Source organism: Cajanus cajan, chromosome 3, assembly GCF_000230855.2.
Source record: "Cajanus cajan strain Asha chromosome 3, NIPB_CcT2T_4, whole genome shotgun sequence".
In the NCBI taxonomy this organism is placed as follows: Eukaryota; Viridiplantae; Streptophyta; class Magnoliopsida; order Fabales; family Fabaceae; genus Cajanus; species Cajanus cajan.
In genome coordinates, this window is record NC_138519.1 from 12,168,676 (window position 1) to 12,189,094 (window position 20,419).

At 35.3% G+C, this 20,419-nt stretch overlaps 1 protein-coding gene across 1 annotated transcript; it reads left to right on the top strand.

Moving 5' to 3' along the window:
- The first annotated feature begins 16,218 nt into the window (after positions 1-16,218).
- Positions 16,219-16,867, top strand: LOC145956508 (uncharacterized). The gene is made up of 2 exons (XM_083072107.1): positions 16,219-16,443; positions 16,577-16,867. Exons 1-2 carry the CDS (start codon positions 16,276-16,278, stop codon positions 16,850-16,852), a joined length of 444 nt encoding a protein of 147 aa, XP_082928233.1. The 5' UTR covers positions 16,219-16,275; the 3' UTR covers positions 16,853-16,867.
- Positions 16,868-20,419: the final 3,552 nt, after the last annotated feature.

A 20,419-nucleotide genomic window follows, 5' to 3' on the forward strand; every position in this document is an offset into this window, starting at 1 on the left:
ACCATCATGGATTTATTTTGTTTTTTGATTGTCCTTATTTTTGCCTAAAACACCCTTTCGTGGTATTTTAGCGGACTTTTGTTTTTGTTCATTATTTTGTAACCCTAATTTTTGCCTAGGTCACCCCTTCGTGGGATTCCTAGCGGGTTCTTTGCTCTTATTTTTGCGCAGTCCCCTTTTTGGGTTTCCTGCCGAGCTTCTTTTATTTTGAAGGATTTATTTTTATCCATGATGGCACTTGTCAAGGCCAAGGAAAGGTGCTCCAAGTCGTCACACACACCTCCACATGAAAATGATGTGGGTTTATTATTATTAAGATGATTTTAACCTCATTCATGTTTATTCAAACAGGGTTAAAAATGATGTGGTTTAGAATTTTATTATAAGCAAGAAAAGAAGCAATGAAGAATGATTTTATTATAATCATAGCGGAAACATGTGTCCTTATTTCATCACTGGTATGGGTCCTAATGTTGACCTCTTTTATCTCTCGGCCATGCCCCAAATTCACAGTCTCCAATTTCTCTTGACGAGTTGGAGTAAGCGAGCTTCTCGTTTTAGCAGTCTTTGCAGATCCGGAGAGATGGTCTCCTCATCACTCTCCAACTCAACCCATTCACTTTTGGATCCCGGTCAGAGCGAACAATTACAGACATAATTATTTTATTGGTTCTGTTTTAGGTTTAGAATTATTAATGTTAATGAGGAAAGAGAGAAAAGAACAAAAAAGAGAGTAATGTGAAAAATGCCCCCTTTGATGGGTTTCCCATTTTCTCTTGCAAATTGTAAGAACTCTTCAACTCCATTTCTGTACTCTTGACTAATGCGACTTGCATTCATCCAACTTCGATTCATTATCTATATATTAACACAAATTAACTATTGACTCAGTTATTCATAATTTTTTTAACCTAAACTACAACCCTAAAAAATCGATGGAAAACTAAATGTCAATGCCTAAAAAAGTCTCTTCTTTAATGCATCTGGAACGGCCCGTACTGAAACTAGAACGGGACGTTCCAGATCAACAAATTACAACAAAAAAAATTACAGCAGAACGGGCCGTTCTCCATGCAGAACGACCCGTACTGCTTGCAGAACGGGCCGTTCTGCAAGGAGAACGGCCCGTTCTGCAAGGAGAACGGCCCGTTCTGCAAGGAGAACGGCCCGTTCTGCAAGGAGAACGGCCCGTTCTGCAAGGAGAACGGCCCGTTCTGCAAGGAGAACGGCCCGTTCTGCAAGGAGAACGGCCCGTTCTGCAAGGAGAACGACCCGTTCTACAAGGAGAACGGCCCGTTCTCCTTGCAGAACGGGCCGTTCCAGAGGAACAAATAGCAAAAAAAAAACAAATAAATTACGGGGACAACAAACTAACCTCAAACGACCAACGTGCTGACACTTACAAACTTGGATACGTTGAATGTAGCCGTAAACGCAGTGGGAGACTCAAGTAATTCAGAGGATTTCGTATAAACTGTGAGCGCGTGAATGAAAATGGGACTTTGGGGGCAATATAGGAGAACTATTACGTCGGATAAGGATTCGCCGACGTAAATTTACGTCGGCCTTGGTGGACTCCGACGTAAATTTACGTCGGAATAGAGGTACCCGACGTAAATTACCTAATTTACGTCGGTCTACAAGAGGTCCGACGTAAATTAGTCTCCACTTATTTACGAAACTGCCACCGCGTTTTTATAACGTCGGTGTTTGTGGTTTGCGACGTAAATTGGGTGACGTAAATACCCTTTTTTGCACTAGTGTTTCAACCCATGTTCTCGAGTTACAGTTTGAAATTTGAACCCATTAACATTAAAGGCTGAAAATCTTCTAGCATGTGGTGTTGGACCTTGAGCTAGATACTTGAGATCACTCAACATTGTATTTGAAATGTCTGGATTCATAATCTAAAATAATAGTGAACAAAAGTGTTAATTTATTTTACATCATTTTACAAACTCTGATTAAAAATTTAGCAACACAATTTTTTTTACATATTCTACCTACCCTTCGAGGAAACCAATTAATGAAGTCCCTATTAACCATCTTTTCCATCTCTGTAGTTGTAATCCTTCTCCCTCTAGATCTTCTTTTCAAGTGGTCTTTAAATTCACTATAAAATATTCAACAATAATATAATATTTTTAATTCCATATATAGTTTGCTGAAGTGTAATATCATTTATAGTTTATGTAAATACTCACTCAATGTAAGGCTTAACTTGAGGAAAATTTAATAACACATATCGATGGGCTTGAAATTTCTCCATGGTTGACAACTCAAATGTTGAAAAAGCACTTGCTACTTTACCAATTGGTGGAAACAAGGTAGACAAATTTGAAGAATATCTATCATTAGGAAAATCATCAACGCGTCTTGGCCTATTGATTCGTGTCTCAACCCCTTCCATATATTGAGAGCAAAAGGTAAGAACCTCTTTAGCTAGGTAGCCTTCAGCAATAGAACCTTCTGGTTGTGCATTATTTCTTACATAAGATTTTAAGTGACCCAAATGCCTAACATATGGTTTCACAATTTGTAAATTTGATCAATAACACTTTTCCCTAGGATAGAAAACTATGAAATAAGACATTTACCGCTCAATAGGATACATCCAACGATAATGTACTGGGCCTCCAAGTTTTACTTCACCAGCTAGGTGACAAGTTAGATGAACCATGATTGTAAAGAAGGAAGGGGGGAATAACATTTCCATGTGACAAAGGGTTTGAACAATGGGAGACTGAAGTTGATCAAGATCCAAAAAGCTTAAACTTTTGGCACACAATTGTTAAAAAAAAGAACATAACTCTATTAGCACGGCAGCCAAATTGTCTGGTAAAACATTACGTATGGCAAGAGGTAGTAATTGCTCCATTAGAATATGACAATCATGACTTTTTAGGCCAGATATCTTTCCATTTTTTAAGTCAATACACCTTGTAATGTTACTTGAGTACCCATCTGGAACTCTAACATTTTTCAAAGTTTGCAAAATGATTTTTTTCTTTGCTTTTGACAGTGAGAACAAAGATGGAGGAAATCTTCCATTAGAATCTGGCCAAAGGTCTTTCCTTATACCCATTTCTTTAAGATCCTTCTGTGCTTTAAGATTATCTTTTGATTTCTTAGAGTCATTAAGCAAAGTGTACACCACATTATCACATACATTTTTTCAATGTGCATTACATCTAGACAATGGCGCAACAAGTTGGTTTCCCAATAAGGAAGATTAAAAAAAATGTTTTTCTTCCTCCATTGTTCTGGTCCAATAGATTCAACAACTTTCTTTCCTCGAGTTCTTTTACCTATTTCATTAGACTCTAATGGTTTACCAAATGTAACATTAATTTCTTCAACTTGTTTAAATATGTCTGACCCTGACAAAGTTATCGGTGGATCCCTTTGCTCAATTCTCCCATTAAAATGCGATCGACTCAATCTGAATTTATGCCCTATTTCTAAAAAACAACGGTGTGCCATAAAACTAATTTTTTTCCATTATTTAGCCAACAAGAGTCTGTGTCAAAGTTACATGTTGGGCAAGCAAGACTAGTGTGCGTGATCCACCCATATAAGGTACCAAGCCCTGGGAAATCACTAATTGTCCACATCAAAGCTGCTCGCATTCTAAACATTTCATTTTTTGAAGAATCAAATGTTTGCACTCCATCAAACCATAACTTTTTCAACTCTTTGATGAGTGGTTGTAAGTATACATCTATGTCATTTCCAGGCATTTGTTTTCCAAGAATGATCATAGAGAGGATTAACGAGGTTTGCTTCATACACTCCCAAGGAGGGCGATTATATGGGATAAGGACTACTGGCCAAATACTATGGCTTGTACTCATGGCTCCAAAAGGGTTGAAACCATCACTAGTTAAGCCAAGTCGTACATTACGAGGATCAATAGAAAATTCTGGATGAAGTAGGTCAAATGTTTTCCAAGCCTCAGAATCTCTAGGATGTCTCATCAAGCCATCTTGGTTGCCCTTTGATGCATGCCATGTCATAGACTTGACGGTCTTAGAACACATTTGTAGTCTTGGCTTTAGTGGAAAGTAACGCAAGATCTTGTAGACACCCAATTTCGTCTGGGGGCATACAATCAGCAAAATAGGACATCAGAGGGCCCAAATCAACTTTTTTTAGTGGCCCGGAACGAGCCGTTCTAAAATTGAAATGGGTCGTTCCCAAAGTCCAGATCGGGCCGTTCTGGAATTGGAACGGGCCGTTCTGAGACTCCTAAAAGGCCTAAAAATGTTAGGTTGGAACAGGCCGTTCTAGACCAGAACGGGCCGTTCCAAACCAATCAAAGGGGGCTTAAATTTGTACTCCAGAACGGGTCGTTCTGAAATCAGAATGGGCCGTTTTGGTCCCCGGAACGGGCCGTTCTGATTTCAGAACGGGCTGTTCTAGGGTGCAAATATACTGCGCAACGTTTGGACAACAGTTTAGGGACCCAAAAATTTCGTCCAAAGCTCCTTAGAGCTCGAAATTTCTCTCTTTTTCTCTTTTTTTCTCTCTCTTGTATTTCTTGAGATTTTGTGAGGCATTGTAGTGTGAAAGGTTGCCACAAAGCACCTATATTTTCCATATTTGAAGATCTAACAAAGCTTGCTACGAGGTATTTCATTTAATCTTCTTCTCTTTCTTTTACTTCTTATTCTTTGTCATCACAAACGTAATCATGTAGATATTTTAGGGTTAGTTGTATAATTTAATTTTTCAATATGTAAATAAATATTAATAAAGGGGATTTAATATTTAATTTATTAATTCTTATCATGTTAACTTCATCATAGGGTACCGATTGAGAGTGTTGTAGGGGTGCTTAATACCTTCCTTACACGTAACCGACCCCCGAACCCAATTTTGGTTATCATGGCCATTATTGGATCTTAAAAAACCTTTTCTTTTTCCAATGTTTTGAGTAAAATATTGGTGGCGACTCCATGAACCTATTTTCAAAACCATTAATTAAGGATTAGTCTAGTATTCGGGCATTCCTTAATTAATAAGACTTTTAAAAGGATGTGTAAACCATAGGTCGCGAGATCGAAAATTTTCGGGTTACGACAGATGGCGACTCCACTAGGGACGTTTTAAGAGGGTCAAGCCCAATAAATGATGAAGTTAGTAGAATAGGAATAATAATTTAAATATTTTTCCCCTTTATTTTGTTTGTTTTGCTTGCATATCTGTTTGCTTGTTTAAATTCTGCACCTGTTTGAATTAAATTGTACACAATCCTTTGCACACAATAGTTCCCCCTACACCCGGGGGCATGATGGTATTAAACATAGGGAGCGGTTGACGTACGACCGGCCCAAGTTTGACCTTAGAGCCTGCGAGCCTTGTCGGAAATCACACTTAAGGTGATAACCGGTTACTCTAGCCCGAAATACTGCGACAGACCTTATAGTATGCCAGGTGACGGCGATAGAGATATTGGGTCCCTATAATGGGGGCACCTTGGGGGCCTTGAGAACCAGTGAGATTAGAACCGTCCTATACAATGCACTTTTCTTACAGGGACCACAGACCAAGGATTTGAATACGATCGTGGGTGTATATTGATTAAGCATGTGTGTGTGCATTTGTTTGTATTATTTCTTATAATAAGAGTGGATTGAAATTTTAAAATAAGTAAACAGATAATAAAAAAAAAATATAATAAAAAAATAATAATAATAGTAAAATTTTATACCCCTTTGTACATTCTTAGGTCATCATTCCATTTACATCATATAGATAGTTTTCTTTTAAAAAAATGAATAAAAGAAATCTCATCTTTACCATGCATCATTTCTTTTAGATAATAGAAACATGATAAAGATTAAGCAAAACAAATGACATACATTCTAGATTAGCTCATTATTTTCATTCATTTTATTTTATTAGCTAAGGAGGATTAGGTTGCAGTACGTATAGAAAGTTAAGAAAAGTGAATGCTCTAATATGCGACAGTATCTGGGCTTTAAAGAAAAGCCCAAATTAATTATAAAAAAAAAACAAAATACTATGGTTGGGCTATTGCTTTGATATAGAATCTAATACAGATTCTCGCTCAATACTGTTAAAATCTATTTGAGCATTCACAAATAAACAAATCAATGAGACTGATATTTATTATTCTTAACTTTCTCTACATGTTTGCATTACATTCATTTAGAACATACCCCTCCTTATAAAAGAATAAATGAGAATAAAAAAGGAAATTGATCTATGTGTGTTAGTCGAAAATAATGGAAAACAAGCCATATGCATAAAAAGTTTTCAAGATGCCAACTGTTACCCCAAGAGGATAAAGCTGTGTCGTGCAACCGTGAAATCCAAGCGGAATAGGAGAAATGACTAGGAATGGATGGATCCACACTCCTAACGAGTTGCAAGCTAATAAGAGAATCTGAGGAGGACGAATCCCTCAAACACTAAGGCAAAGTGAATAGAGCTTTCTCGAAAGGTGATTTCAACAAGTGAGAAAGATTGCTTGTTAAGAAGTTGCTAGAATGAAAACCCGCAAAGAGCATTCTAGACAAAAAAAAAATTATTAAAGTAAAATAGAAAAAATAAAAAATTGAGAAACAATGTTTGTTCGAGCTGAAAATTGAGAGACAGCTTGAAGGTTCCTCTTAAGAAGCAAGACTCCATGAAAAGCTCTATCATCGCTTCTACCCATTCCTACATCTCAGGAAAGATATACAGGTTGAGAACACCTTCATGAGAGAAGAAGCCAAAGGCCCTCCTCCCTCTACACGAAATCTTCTGAAGCGCCACATCCAAGCAAGTGGAGGACTAGCTCTACAGTTAGATGACCTAGGCCTCTCTAAGGGGCAACCTCTTTCTTTCTCTTTGTGTACGAATCACGAACTTGGGGCATGCTCGGGCCCTCAAGCTACATTAAATGGGCACGTGTAAATTGAAAATTTATTTTAATGCCATACACTTTTCTACTTCATTTCTCTTCTCCCTTTTATCTACTCTAAGCCTCGTCAACAAACCTTAAATGAACAAGTACATTTGAAATAAGGACGTCATCAGAAACAATGGTTTAATATGCAATAAAAACACATAAAGATCAATCAAATTGGGCATGACTTGTGGATAAAAGTCCAAATGAAATCAGCGCAAGGGGCATCCCCCTTAAATGAAGGAATAAAAGATGATCACAAATGCTGCAAAGACAAAAGCCTGGCAGGAAACCCACTAAGGGGGCTGCGCAAAAATTAGGGTAAGGTCCGCTAGGAGACTCACAAACAAAAAGAGTAGCTTAGGCAAAAGGGAGGATCAAAAGAAAATGTCCGCTAGGGAACACATCTCATGTAACCTAGGAAAAAGTTAGGACAAAGCAGCATCACGAGCTAAAAACCGAAAGGCGGCTCGGGAAGATCATTTAATCAATATGCAATCCCAAGTCATCGCTTAACTTTGAAGGAAATAATAAGCCAACGTGGAAAATGATTTCCTCACTTTGAATGTGCTTGTTCATCAGCCTAAACCACTAGCCTACCTCGACCAGCCATTCTTCTAAAATAATTTTTCAAAAAAATAAATCCTTTCTAACAAAACTTCTGCAAAAAAAAATACATGTATATATCCTCTTCCTCTCTTTCCTCTTGACCTATATGGCATTAAGATAAATTTGAGAGATACACGGAGTATGCATAGTGAATACTCATAAGGAAAAGATGGAGGTTTCCTAGAACAGAGTCTAGGTACACCTGATCTAAGGGCTAACATATCACATCTGGTACAAGCGAGAGGGCTGAACTACACAAACCTCAGGTTCAAGAAGCAACAATGAATTCGACAGGGCTAAAGGCTAACAGTCCATGTCATTGATCAATGCACATAAATTAATTTCTTGAAAGTAAAAATAAATTTTCATTTTAAGCATTAGCATAGAAGCATCATTGCATAACATGCATATGACACAAGCGTACACAAAAGGGTATAAGTTTATTTAAAATAAAAAAAATCCAATCCATTTTTGCTTTGCATTTTCTTTTGCATTCTTGCATTCTTTGTGTGTGTCTATCCATCACTTGTTGGAGGAATCAAGAGGTCGAAACACTCGTAAAAAAAGATCAACAGCTAGACAGTACCTTAAGAGCCAAGATCATGTCAAAAAAAAAAAAAAAAAAACCTAGCCCCAACAAGGGCATTCCATACAAGTGGTTTCATATAGCCACCAAGAAAAGAAAGACACATCAATAGCAAGATGGGATAGAACCGGAAGAGGAAGAATAATCAAGCCTATAAGCATGAAGAGGCCATCGTGCCTTATTCCTCAACTAAATGAAGGATGATCCAAAAAATGCCAAGACAAGGAATGACTTCCTAACCAAAGCCAGGAGTGGCTTCCAAAATAATACTCATCAATAAAGATTCAACAAATAACATCACCATGTGATCCCTCCACCAATGATGACAATAAAAGATAAAAACAGAAAAAGGCAAGCTTCATACATGTTGAAAAAAACCGAAACATTTAGAAAAATAGCAGAAAAAGGCAAACTTCAAACATGAAAGAGTCGAAGCTAAACAAAAATGAATTTCAAAAAAAAATCTATCACAAGTAGCGCTTGGAGAGGCATGACAATACTCACGTGGCAGGGGCAACACTGGAATCCCTGCCAACCATCCACTTCTCTGCCCACCAACACAAGGGCACAACAAACATCTCCTGCCCATCTACCTAGGGGCAGTCTTTCATTCCACAACCATCCATCAACAATCAAATAATCAGTCATCGACAAATCTCAACATATGCCTTGAGAGGCATCACAATACTCACGTGGCAGGGGCAACACTGGAATTCCTACCAGCCATCAACTTCTTTGCCCACAATCATAAGGGCACCACCTACCAGCAATCCTCGTCTTCATCAGACGTCCTCCCAAAGAAAAGGGGGAATCACATCATCATCATCAATAGGTAGCCTGGAGAGGCTAGGCATAATAATACTCGGCATTTACTCCTTTTCCCACAATCACAAGGGCACCACCTACTAGCAATCCTCGTCTTCATCAGACGTCTTCCCATAGAAAAGGGACAATCACATCATCACCACCAGCAGGCGGCCTGGAGAGGTCAGCATAATAATACTCACCATCAGCAGGCGGCCTGGAGAGGCCGGCACAATAATACTCACCATCAGCAGACGACCTGGAGAGGCCGCCATAATAATACTCACCATATCAGCAGGCGGCCTGGAGAGGCCGGCACAACAGTACTCAAAACATCAGCAGGCCGCCTGGAGTGGCTGGCACAACAATACTCAAAACATCAGCAGGCAGCTTGGAGAGGTCGGCACAACAATACTCACAATATCAGCAAGCGACCTACAGAGGCTACGAAAATACTACGGCCTGCAGAGGCTACGAAAATACTACGACCTGCAGAGGCTACGAAAATACTACAGGCTGCAGAGGCTACGAAAATACTACGGCCTGCAGAGGCTACGAATATACTACGGCCTGCAGAGGCTACAAAAATACTACGGTCTGTAGAGGCTACGAAAATACTACAATAACAAAGAGGGTTACCTACCTTTAGAATGGGTCGGCTGAAGCCCCAAATATCAGTCCAGCCTGGAGAGGCTGAGCTCAGAATATACTCTCTCTTCAACAAGATCCAAATTTTCACCTCACTATCACAAGAGAAACAATGGAGCTTCTACTCGAAGACTGAAGATTAGGTGTACAGTTTGTCAACCTTATTACCCAATAGAGTACGCAATCAATGCTCAACTGCTCTAAAGGGTGAGAATACGAGCAAATACACTTGTCCAAGGGAAGCAACGTAGAAGCATCAACACAGAGACGAGAAGAAGACCCGGACGAAATGTCTACGTCTTTACTTGTCTTTGGAAAAGCAAAACAACTATTCCAAAGGACAAGTAAAGAGGGGCAGCTGTAGACACCAAATTTTGTCCGGGGGCATACAATCAGCAAAATAGGACATCAGAGGGCCCAAATCAATATTTTTTAGTAGCCCGGAATGGGCCGTTCCAAAATCGGAAAGGGCCGTTCTGGAATTGGAACGGGCCGTTATGAGACTCCTAAAAGGCCTAAAAATGTTAGGTTGGAACAGGCCGTTCTAGACCAGAACGGGTCGTTCCAAACCAATCAAAGCGGGCTTAAATTTGTACCCCAGAACGGGCCGTTCTGAAATCAGAACGGGCCATTCTGGTCCCCGGAACGGGCCGTTCTGAAATCAGAACGGGCCATTCTGGTCCCCGGAACGGGCCGTTCTGATTTCAGAACGGGCCGTTCTAGGGTGCAAATATACTGCACAACGTTCGGATCCGGAACGGGCCGTTCCAAATCCGGAACTGGCCGTTCTGGCCCACATCTAATGCCTATAAATAGAAAATCTTGGCCAACAGTTTAGGGACCCAAAAATTTCGTCCAAAGCTCCTTAGAGTTCGAAATTTCTCTCTTATTGTCTTTTTTTCTCTCTCTTGTATTTCTTGAGATTTTGTGAGGCATTGTAGTGTGAAAGGTTGCCACAAAGCACCTATATTTTCCATATTTGAAGATCTAACAAAGCTTGCTACGAGGTATTTCATTTAATCTTCTTCTCTTTCTTTTACTTCTTATTTTTTGTCATCACAAACGCAATCATGTAGATATTTTAGGGTTAGTTGTATAATTTATTTTTTCAATATGTAAATAAATATTAATAAAGGGGATTTAATATTTAATTTATTAATTCTTATCATGTTAACTTCATCATAGGGTACCGATTGAGGGCGTTGTAGGGGTGCTTAATACCTTCCTTACACGTAACTGACCCCCGAACCCAATTTTGGTTATCAAGGCCATTATTAGATCTTAAAACACCTTTTCTTTTTCCAATGTTTTGAGTAAAATATTTGTGGCGACTCCATGAACCTATTTTCAAAATCATTAATTAAGGATTAGTCTGGTATCCAGACATTCCTTAATTAATGAGACTTTTAAAAGGATGTCTAAACGATAGGTCGCGAGATCGAAAATTTTCGGGTTGCGACAGATCTTTGCATGTTGCTTCTTCTTTTTATCCTTCCACTTAGAAGTCTTGCATCTTTTACATTCTTCTAAGCCCTCATTCTCGTCACCCCAATAGAACATACAATCCTCTGGGCATGCTGGTATCTTGGTATAATTAAGACCAAGTTTGTTGATGATTTTCTTGGCCTCATAGAATGAGTTAGGAAACTTAGCATTCTCAACAGCATCTTTTAACAATTCGAGAATCATAGTCATTCCTTTGTCACTCATTTTGCACATACACTTTATGTGATACAATTTTAGTATGAAGGACAACTTTGAATACTTTGTACAACCTTCATATAGTTGTTGGTTATTATTTTTCAACAATGCATCAAACTCTACATTATTAACATCACTTGCCATATGATGTTGTTCACCATTATCCTCAAAAGATCCATCAAGATTATTGGCATCGTGCGTCATAAACCCAAATGCATCGTTGAGCATGTTATCCATTGGATTTTGAGGTTGCAAAGTTTCTTCTATTACATGTGTGTTCTTAGAGGTCGTAGACTCACTTATACTTGGTCGTTCACCATGTAAATACCACACTTTGTAATTTTCAGGGAAAGGCTGACATGTTAGGTGTTCTAGAACTATATCCCTTGTTTGCCATTTCTTGAAACCACACTTTGAACATGGACACTTAATGACATAACCATTAGCATGTTCAAAAGCAAAATCCAAAAAATTGTCTAACCCATTTAGATATTCAATTGTATTTCGTGGTTTAGTAATCCAAGACTTATTGGCATGGCTACAAAACAAAATACAATATTATATTAAAGTCAATGATTGTTAAAAATTAAATTTTCATCTTAATTAAATATATTCTTATGTTGGAACAACATACACCGAATCTATCAATGAGCCCTTAACTTTATGTATTTGCACTCTACAATAATTATAGTTGAACTTTGAAATCTAATTGAGCAAATACAATTAGAAGAGTCCAAATAAAAAATTAAAAGATGATTTTCTCATTCTTTTTGCTTGGTTGTCAAATAATATACTACAGTTTTTTAGTGCCTTCAATTTAAGAGAGATATAAAAACAAGACTACAAAATGAAATTAATACCTGCTAAAAATTAAATATATTTGAAGATTAATAAATATTTTAAAAAAATTTCTCTTTAAAAATACCTGCTAAAAATTTCTGTTTTTAAGTAAATAATTAACCTTTTTAAATATTTTATAACAATACACACATATATGTATATAATATCGAATAATTTTACTAATAGATTAGCAATAAATGATATAATAAAAATTTATGTATGATAATTTAAATTTAAAATATTTTTTAAAACAATAAAACTAAAGCAAATGTCTCGTTCACCTTACCATAAACACAACTTGATTATTATAGTTTACTAAAAATTGAATCAAGAAAATAATGTTGATTTAGTGTATGAATGATTAATATGTTAACAACAAAAATTGTGAAGGAACTTGACAACTTCTATTTTCCTTGTGGGTCATTTATATTTTCCCTCGAGTCTCACTATGCAGCAAAGTAGATGGAAAACTAATACTAATCTTTGAAACTAATTAAATTAGAAAGGAAGACAAATTCATTTATAATTCACTTAAAAAAATAATCTTGAATATGACAGATTTTTTAGAATTGAAGCTCACCTTCACAACAGTAAAATAGGTGATTCAAATGGTGTGTAAATCATGTAGTGGACACCTTCCTGTAATAAAAAGTCTATACATTATAACATAGTAAATCTTAGTTTTCATGATTCTATTTAATCATATTATTTTGTTCTAATCATACTATTGCCAAATCCTTATCAAAATGAATCAAAAAACACATAGCCCGCCCGTTGCACATTAATAAATTAGAAAAGTCTTCAAATATAAACTTTAACTAAGTGCCCTGTGACAATAGTTATTATACATTTATTTTATGAAATAGTAAAAAAAAAACACCAAATTTACTAAGAACTATTACAACTTCAAAACAAAACAACATCAAGTCTAAGTATTATCTATGTTGGACCTCAACGAAAGTAAACAATACTAAGCTCTAAATGAAATTAAAAACATAAAAAAAAAAAAAAAAACACCAGAAACCTTCATAATATGCACACTCAAAGGTTAAAGGGTGGGATAAAATTGAATTAACAGGACATGAACCTAACTGTCAGATTAAGCTCCATTGAAATTTTAAAAACAAAGCCACATATCTTATCTTTATCAATCTTACATATGATTTTTGTTTAATGGAATAACCAAATGAACACTAAATAGAAATCATATTAAATTAACATCTAATATACAAATCCACATAAGCCATCTTCTATACCAAACATTTTAAGTCTCTACAACAGCTATGCATGTTCAAAAAATTGATTCAGAATAAGCCCTTGTTTATGAATTCGGTTGGCTTACATTCTAGCATTCAAATACCATATTAATTTCTCATAAATAAATTATTCCTTGAACCTCTTCATCCATCCAGGAAAAAATTATTTAATAAAGTCTCATGAAGCATGAGTGTAAAAATGCATACAAATTATTCTATTTATTTTTACAAAGACTTGTTGGCAAAGGCTTTAACACGCGCCTCTGTTTCTAATGTTAACGTATATCCTCTCTGTCCCCTTATGCCTAAAGCCACGCTAATTTCTTTAACCCAAAAGCAAAATCAATCTCAATAGGAAACTTGTGCTTCTACATGTTTCATTTTTCTAAAATTATTTTTTTCCTTCAGATTTTTCTAAAATTAATTAAACGTTTAACAAAACAAACTATTAATATAACCCATTAATTTTTTACGAACACTCTTTGGTCGCACGCCAGTGGGGGGCATCACTGGCTACTCAAGCACTAGCTGCACGACCACAAATTTCCGGAGAGTGTTCATCAGTGGCTACGCAAATAGCCCAAGGCATATATGCTAGTAATGAGCATAAGCACATATACGTAGCTACCCAAAGAACCTTTTTTCTTCGATTCAAAAATTAAAAAGAGAGAGAAAATAATGAATGTTAATTGAAAACTTACATGTACTCATGTGTGTTACGTGAGAGCAAGGTAATAAAGCTTGAGACCCTATGGTGGTGAATGCGAAGGGAGAACGGTGAAATGGTGAAAAAAAAACTTAAGAGGGGAAATTTTCTGAAGTGAAAATGTTTTAGGGTTACAAAGTGAAAGGGGGAACTAAAATAAACAAGGGGGAGGTAAAAAAAATGTATAAATTAATATTATGAAATTATAAATAAAAGGTAAATTAAAAAATGGCAGTTAAAAGTGTTACTTTAGAATTATAAGCAACTTGAAAAATGGCAATTTTAAATGTCACAATCTACATGCATATTACGACGCTGCTAAAAATGCCATAATACAAGTTAAATTATTTGTACACCTGAAATCGAGTGAGATGTTTCTCAATCCCTTGTTCTTTGTATGTGTTTAAATTATGTTGCAGGTGATCATCAACATGAGGATGTTGGTGATGAGGCTTAGACTTCAGTTGGGCATGCTCTAATAGGATATGTGACATTGAGGCATAGCTAAGCTTAGTTTAGGATTTCATTATTGTTATTTTGTTTTAGAAAAAAACTCATGTTTCATTTTTCTATAAATTCCGCATTTGGCCATGTTTTAAGTTTACGAATGTGAATTCTCTACTCTTATGTTAATGGAACCATTGTTTTAATTCTAAAGATTTTATTTAACCCAAGAATATGCTTTTATAATTATTGTATATCTATGTTAGGATAGAAGGTGTCACACGATCCTAGAACAGAAGAAAAATAAGGTGTAGAAAAATGGAAAATTACACGATCCAAAGGAAGATCAATTAACTTACCATTGAAAAGTTTTCTTTGAAAAATAAAAAATAAAGTTAATAGAGTGATTTTTCAAATCTTTGAACTACTAGAAAATCATTCATCACAATTTTATAATTAAGTTAATTTAAAATTTTATTCTTAATTGATAACATTTATTTTTCTGAATTCATTCATTAGTTGAAGAATATTATCACCATACTTATAATAATTGTGATTACTAAAATTAGTTTATGAAAATAAAAATACTTAATTAAACACCTATATTTTAAAGCATAAAAACAAAACCCTATATTTTAAAAGAATTATAAGCAGCTTGAAAAATGACAATTTTAAATGCCACAATCTACATGCATATTACGACGCTGCTAAAAATGCCATAATACAAGTTAAATAATGGCGGTTTAATTAAACCGCGACTTTAAAACTACCATTTTCTACACATTTTTTTGTAGTGCATGATGAATGACCGTGCATGTGTTTCTGTTGTATGTATAGGATACGTGACATTGGGGCATAACTAAGCTTAGTTTAGGATTTCATTATTGTTATTTTGTTTTAGAAAAAAACTCATGTTTCATTTTTCTATAAATTTCGCATTTGACCATGCTTTAAGTTTACGAATATGAATTCTTTACTCTTATGTTAATGCAACCATTGTTTTAATTCTAAAGATTTTATTTAATCCAAGAATATGTTTTTATAATTATTGTATATCTATGTTGGGATAGAAGGTGTCACACGATCCCAGAAGAGAAGAAAAAAGGTGTAGAAAAAGGGAAAATTACAAGATACAAAGGAAGATCAATTAACTTACCATTAACTTACCATTGAAAAGTTTTCTTTGAAAAATAAAAAATAAAGTTAATAGAGTGATTTTTCAAGTCTTTGAACAACGAAAAAATCATTCATCACAATTTTATAATTAAGTTAATTTAAAAATTTATTATTTTCTGAATTCATTCATTATTTGAAGAATATTATTGACTATATATTTATAATAATTATGATTACCAAAATTAATTTATGAAAATAAAAATACTTAATTAAACACCTGTATTTTAAAACATAAAAAATATAACTGGATGAAAATGTTTAGCTGAAACGAAATTCAAATTTAAAAATTTAAAATTAAAAACAAAACGCTTTATTTAAATAAATAATAAAACATTTATTATTTCTTAAAAAATATTATTTTTTACGGATAAAAGAATAATTAAATAAATATACTACATTGATAGTGCGAATTAATAGATTTTATTTTGATTTTGAATTTAAAAAAAATTCAATTAATATTTGTGGCGGTAATTACTAATTATTGATAGCTCGAAAAGAAATAAATTTCCCGCATTCTTATCCCTGTAAACGTAAGAAGGTGAAGAAGGCAAAGTCACCACACTGTCTCTATTGTTTGCTATTGTACACGATGAAGACACTACTGAATGCCGGAAAGCAGCCCGAGTCATTGCAAAAGAGAAAGATGAGCCTCAATCTAGTCTCTATCATCGTTGATCGTTTTCTCCTCGATAACAACTTTTCCCTCACGCGTTCCACCTTTCTTAACGAGGCTTCCTCTCTTATTGCCAACCAAGAGGTATGCTACCTTCTTTTTCATTTTTTCTTATTAGAATTGCTTCAATGGTTTCCTCATTCTAATTCTTATCAATCAACAAAAAAGAGCTATCAGCAATATTCAAATTTTAATTTTAATTTTTCTATTTTTTTAGGTGTCAAAGAGTTTGCTGAGTTTGGAAAATATGCTGGATGAGTATATATGCTTGAAGGGAGAGAAGGCGTCGCTGCATCAAGAAAGGGTTTCGCTGAATCAAGAGAAAATCAGGATTCAGATGCTGTTGCGAGACATGCAAAATGCTGTCAACACATTCAATACTTTCCGGAGGCCACCCCCACCCAATGTTGCAGAGATGAACGCAAATCCTGCAATGCTTCCTCAACAGGCTGAAATCTTTCATCAAAATCCACCACAATATGCAATCCATTAGGCAAGTTATGAACATCCTTAACCTTCACGTTAAGTTTCTTAGTTACCCCATGGTCATCTAAAAAGGATATTTTGTTAAATAACAGTCAATGATAATAAATGTAAAGGAAAACAAAATCATGAAATAACATAATGTAGGTCTATACATTATACCTATAGCATCTACAAACCAAAAATGGTTAGTGTCGTCCAACTTTACATCGTGATGTTTCAGTTTCAGCTTGAGTACTTTGTTGTTGTGTAGTTTCCTCATGTGTAGTTTGTTGTTGTGCACTTTTGTTGTGCCCTTTCTTGTGCAAATCCATTATCAACTGCTGGCAGCTCAATATGTTGCTGGTTAGATATCTGTAGATGTAAAACTTGTTGTTGATTAGGTATTTGGTAAGATGTAGCCTATGGTAATTCAATTTTAAACTATATTAGTCAAAACATTGAGACTAACATGAGAAGTAAAACAAACTAATAAATCAATGTTGAAAACTTAACATGTGTAGAACGTACTGGAGTAAAAGCTAGAGCATTAGGAGTCAAATTAGGTTGAGGTGAATCATTAGGCAGTAAATGATTACCCACTGATGTATCTGAACAAGATGACTCATGTTGGGAGGTTTCACAAACTGATTTGAGCAAGTTCCTAAATCTCTTTGGCTTAGGCATATCTACACATATAAATCATAAAATTAAATTAAATTATTTGAATTATAATAATAAAATTAAACACATCTACTATAACATTTTATTGATAGTTAAAATAACCGCATATTACCAAATTATAACCTAAAGTCATACCATTAAAAAATTATTACTCAGTCATTGAGTCATTTTCTTCAACTTCATCATTAGGATTTTCCTCACTTAATAATTCATCATCTCCATCCTCCCTTAACAATTGTAGTTCATCAGAGTCCCTAAAAAATTGATCGAAGTCTTGTTGTGGTCATGATTCAACTTCACAAACTTCAGTATCTCCTTCTCCTCCCATATCATACAAGTCTCTTGGTTTCAAATGGACAGCAACTGTCCAATCTTTATTCACCTCATCGTTCACATAATAGACCATTTCAGCTTGAGAAGCTTCAATGAATGGATCATGTTCTTCAGGATCACTGGTGTGAATCAATCGTGAAAAATTAATAGAAGCGAAACCCCAGGCATCCTTTTTAAACCCCCTATCTTTTGTAGTATCAACCCATTTACATTTGAAAAGTGTAACCTTAAAATGACCATAATAGTTAAGCTCAATGATATCTTCTAATTTTCCATATATAGTTTGCTGAAGTGTAATATCATTTATAGTTTATGTAAATACTCACTCAATGTAAGGCTTAACTTGAGGAAAATTTAATAACACATATCGATGGGCTTGAAATTTCTCCGTGGTTGACAACTCAAATGTTGAAAAAGCACTTGCTACTTTACCAATTGGTGGAAACAAGGTAGACAAATTTGAAGAATATCTATCATTAGGAAAATCATCAACGCGTCTTGGCCTATTGATTCGTGTCTCAACCCCTTCCATATATTGAGAGCAAAAGGTAAGAACCTCTTTAGCTAGGTAGCCTTCAGCAATAGAACCTTCTGGTTGTGCCTTATTTCTTACATAGGATTTTAAGTGACCCAAATGCCTAACATATGGTTTCACAATTAGTAAATTTGATCAATAACACTTTTCCCTAGGATAGAAAACTATGAAATAAGACATTTACCGCTCAATAGGATACATCCAACGATAATGTACTGGGCCTCCAAGTTTTGCTTCACCAGCTAGGTGACAAGTTAGATGAACCATGATTGTAAAGAAGGAAGGGGGAATAACATTTCCATGTGACAAAGGGTTTGAACAATGCGAGACTGAAGTTGATCAAGATCCAAAAAGCTTAAACTTTTGGCACACAATTGTTAAAAAAAGGAACATAACTCTATTAGCACTGCAACCAAATTGTCTGGTAAAACATTACGTATGGCAAGAGGTAGTAATTGCTCCATTAGAATATGACAATCATGACTTTTTAGGCCAGATATCTTTCCATTTTTTAAGTCAATACACCTTGTAATGTTACTTGAGTACCCATCTGGAACTCTAACATTTTTCAAAGTTTGCAAAAAGATTTTTTTCTTTGCTTTTGACAGTGAGAACAAAGATGGAGGAAATCTTCCATTAGAATCTGGGCAAAGGTCTTTCCTTATACCCATTTCTTTAAGATCCTTCTGTGCTTTAAGATTATCTTTTGATTTCTTAGAGTCAGTAAGCAAAGTGTACACCATATTATCACATACATTTTTTTCAATGTGCATTACATCTAGACAATGGCGCAACAAGTTGGTTTCCCAATAAGGAAGATTAAAAAAATGCTTTTCTTCCTCCATTGTTCTGGTCCAATAGATTCAACAACTTTCTTTCCTCGAGTTCTTTTACCTATTTCATTAGACTCTAATGGTTTCCCAAATGTAACATTAATTTCTTCAAATAATACAGTCAATGACCAAGTAATTTCTACACCTTGTTCTGCAACTCAATCATCCGCTTGGAATTGTGCACTGGGTGGATCACAGGCTCAAGGATCTAATGCAGTCAATAACCAAGTAGTTGTTACGCCTTGTTCTGCAACTCAATCATCGGCTGAGAACTGTGCACTTGGTGGATCACAAGTTCAAAGATCTAGTGTTGTTAAAAGCTTATTCAATCCTCTTCCATTTCCTACTCCAACCAATTCTCCAGTTTTAAATACACCTTGCAAAACAAATCCTTCTCACAATGATACATGTGTATCCCCTCTCGAGATTTCTCCGATTACGACATGCAATGGGAAGACTGCAGAACAATTGACTTGTTTAGGGAGAAGTCAATGCATTTCTCCAATCAATGTTGATTTGGACCAGACAAGTGAGAAGGATCTCGTAAGTAGCAGGTTGGATACTTCTAATATGCATGAGAGCTTAGACAAATCATTGCCTGATGATGATGATGTTGCATACAACTTTGACATGGAAGACATATCATCTCTTGGGATTTTGATACGGACAAGTTTGACAAGGAAGACTTATCTGAATTCTGCGAATTCGAATGTGGAGCCTTCATTTCATGATGTCTGAACTCTGAAATGGAAACATGGATTCTTTTTTTTTTTTATAATATTTTTTTAGCTTTGTATTCATTATTCGGTGATAAAACCCACATAGGAATTTGGAACTGATGCTGCGAGTGCAACATTGGCTATATCTTATTTGATCTTATATCACCTTATTGTTTAGTTTGGTCTAGTGAAAAACTTGGGCCTTTTGAAGCTAACTTTACTGTATCTGTACATTAGAGTGTTGAAGGATGTCCTGCTTTTTATTCTCGTGTTAAACTTACATCGGTTATTTAAAAAAAAAAAAAAAGATCATTCTCATATTCATGTTCATTATTTCCTGGATTACTGAGTAGCATGTGCAGGTTAAGGATTATGAGAGTCAAGTGCAGCTCTACGTTTGTTTATTACAAGAGTATATAAGATAAAACCACTTTTTTAATGGGAGTTGGATGGAATAACTCAGTTGGTTAGAGCCTGATATCGATAATCACAAT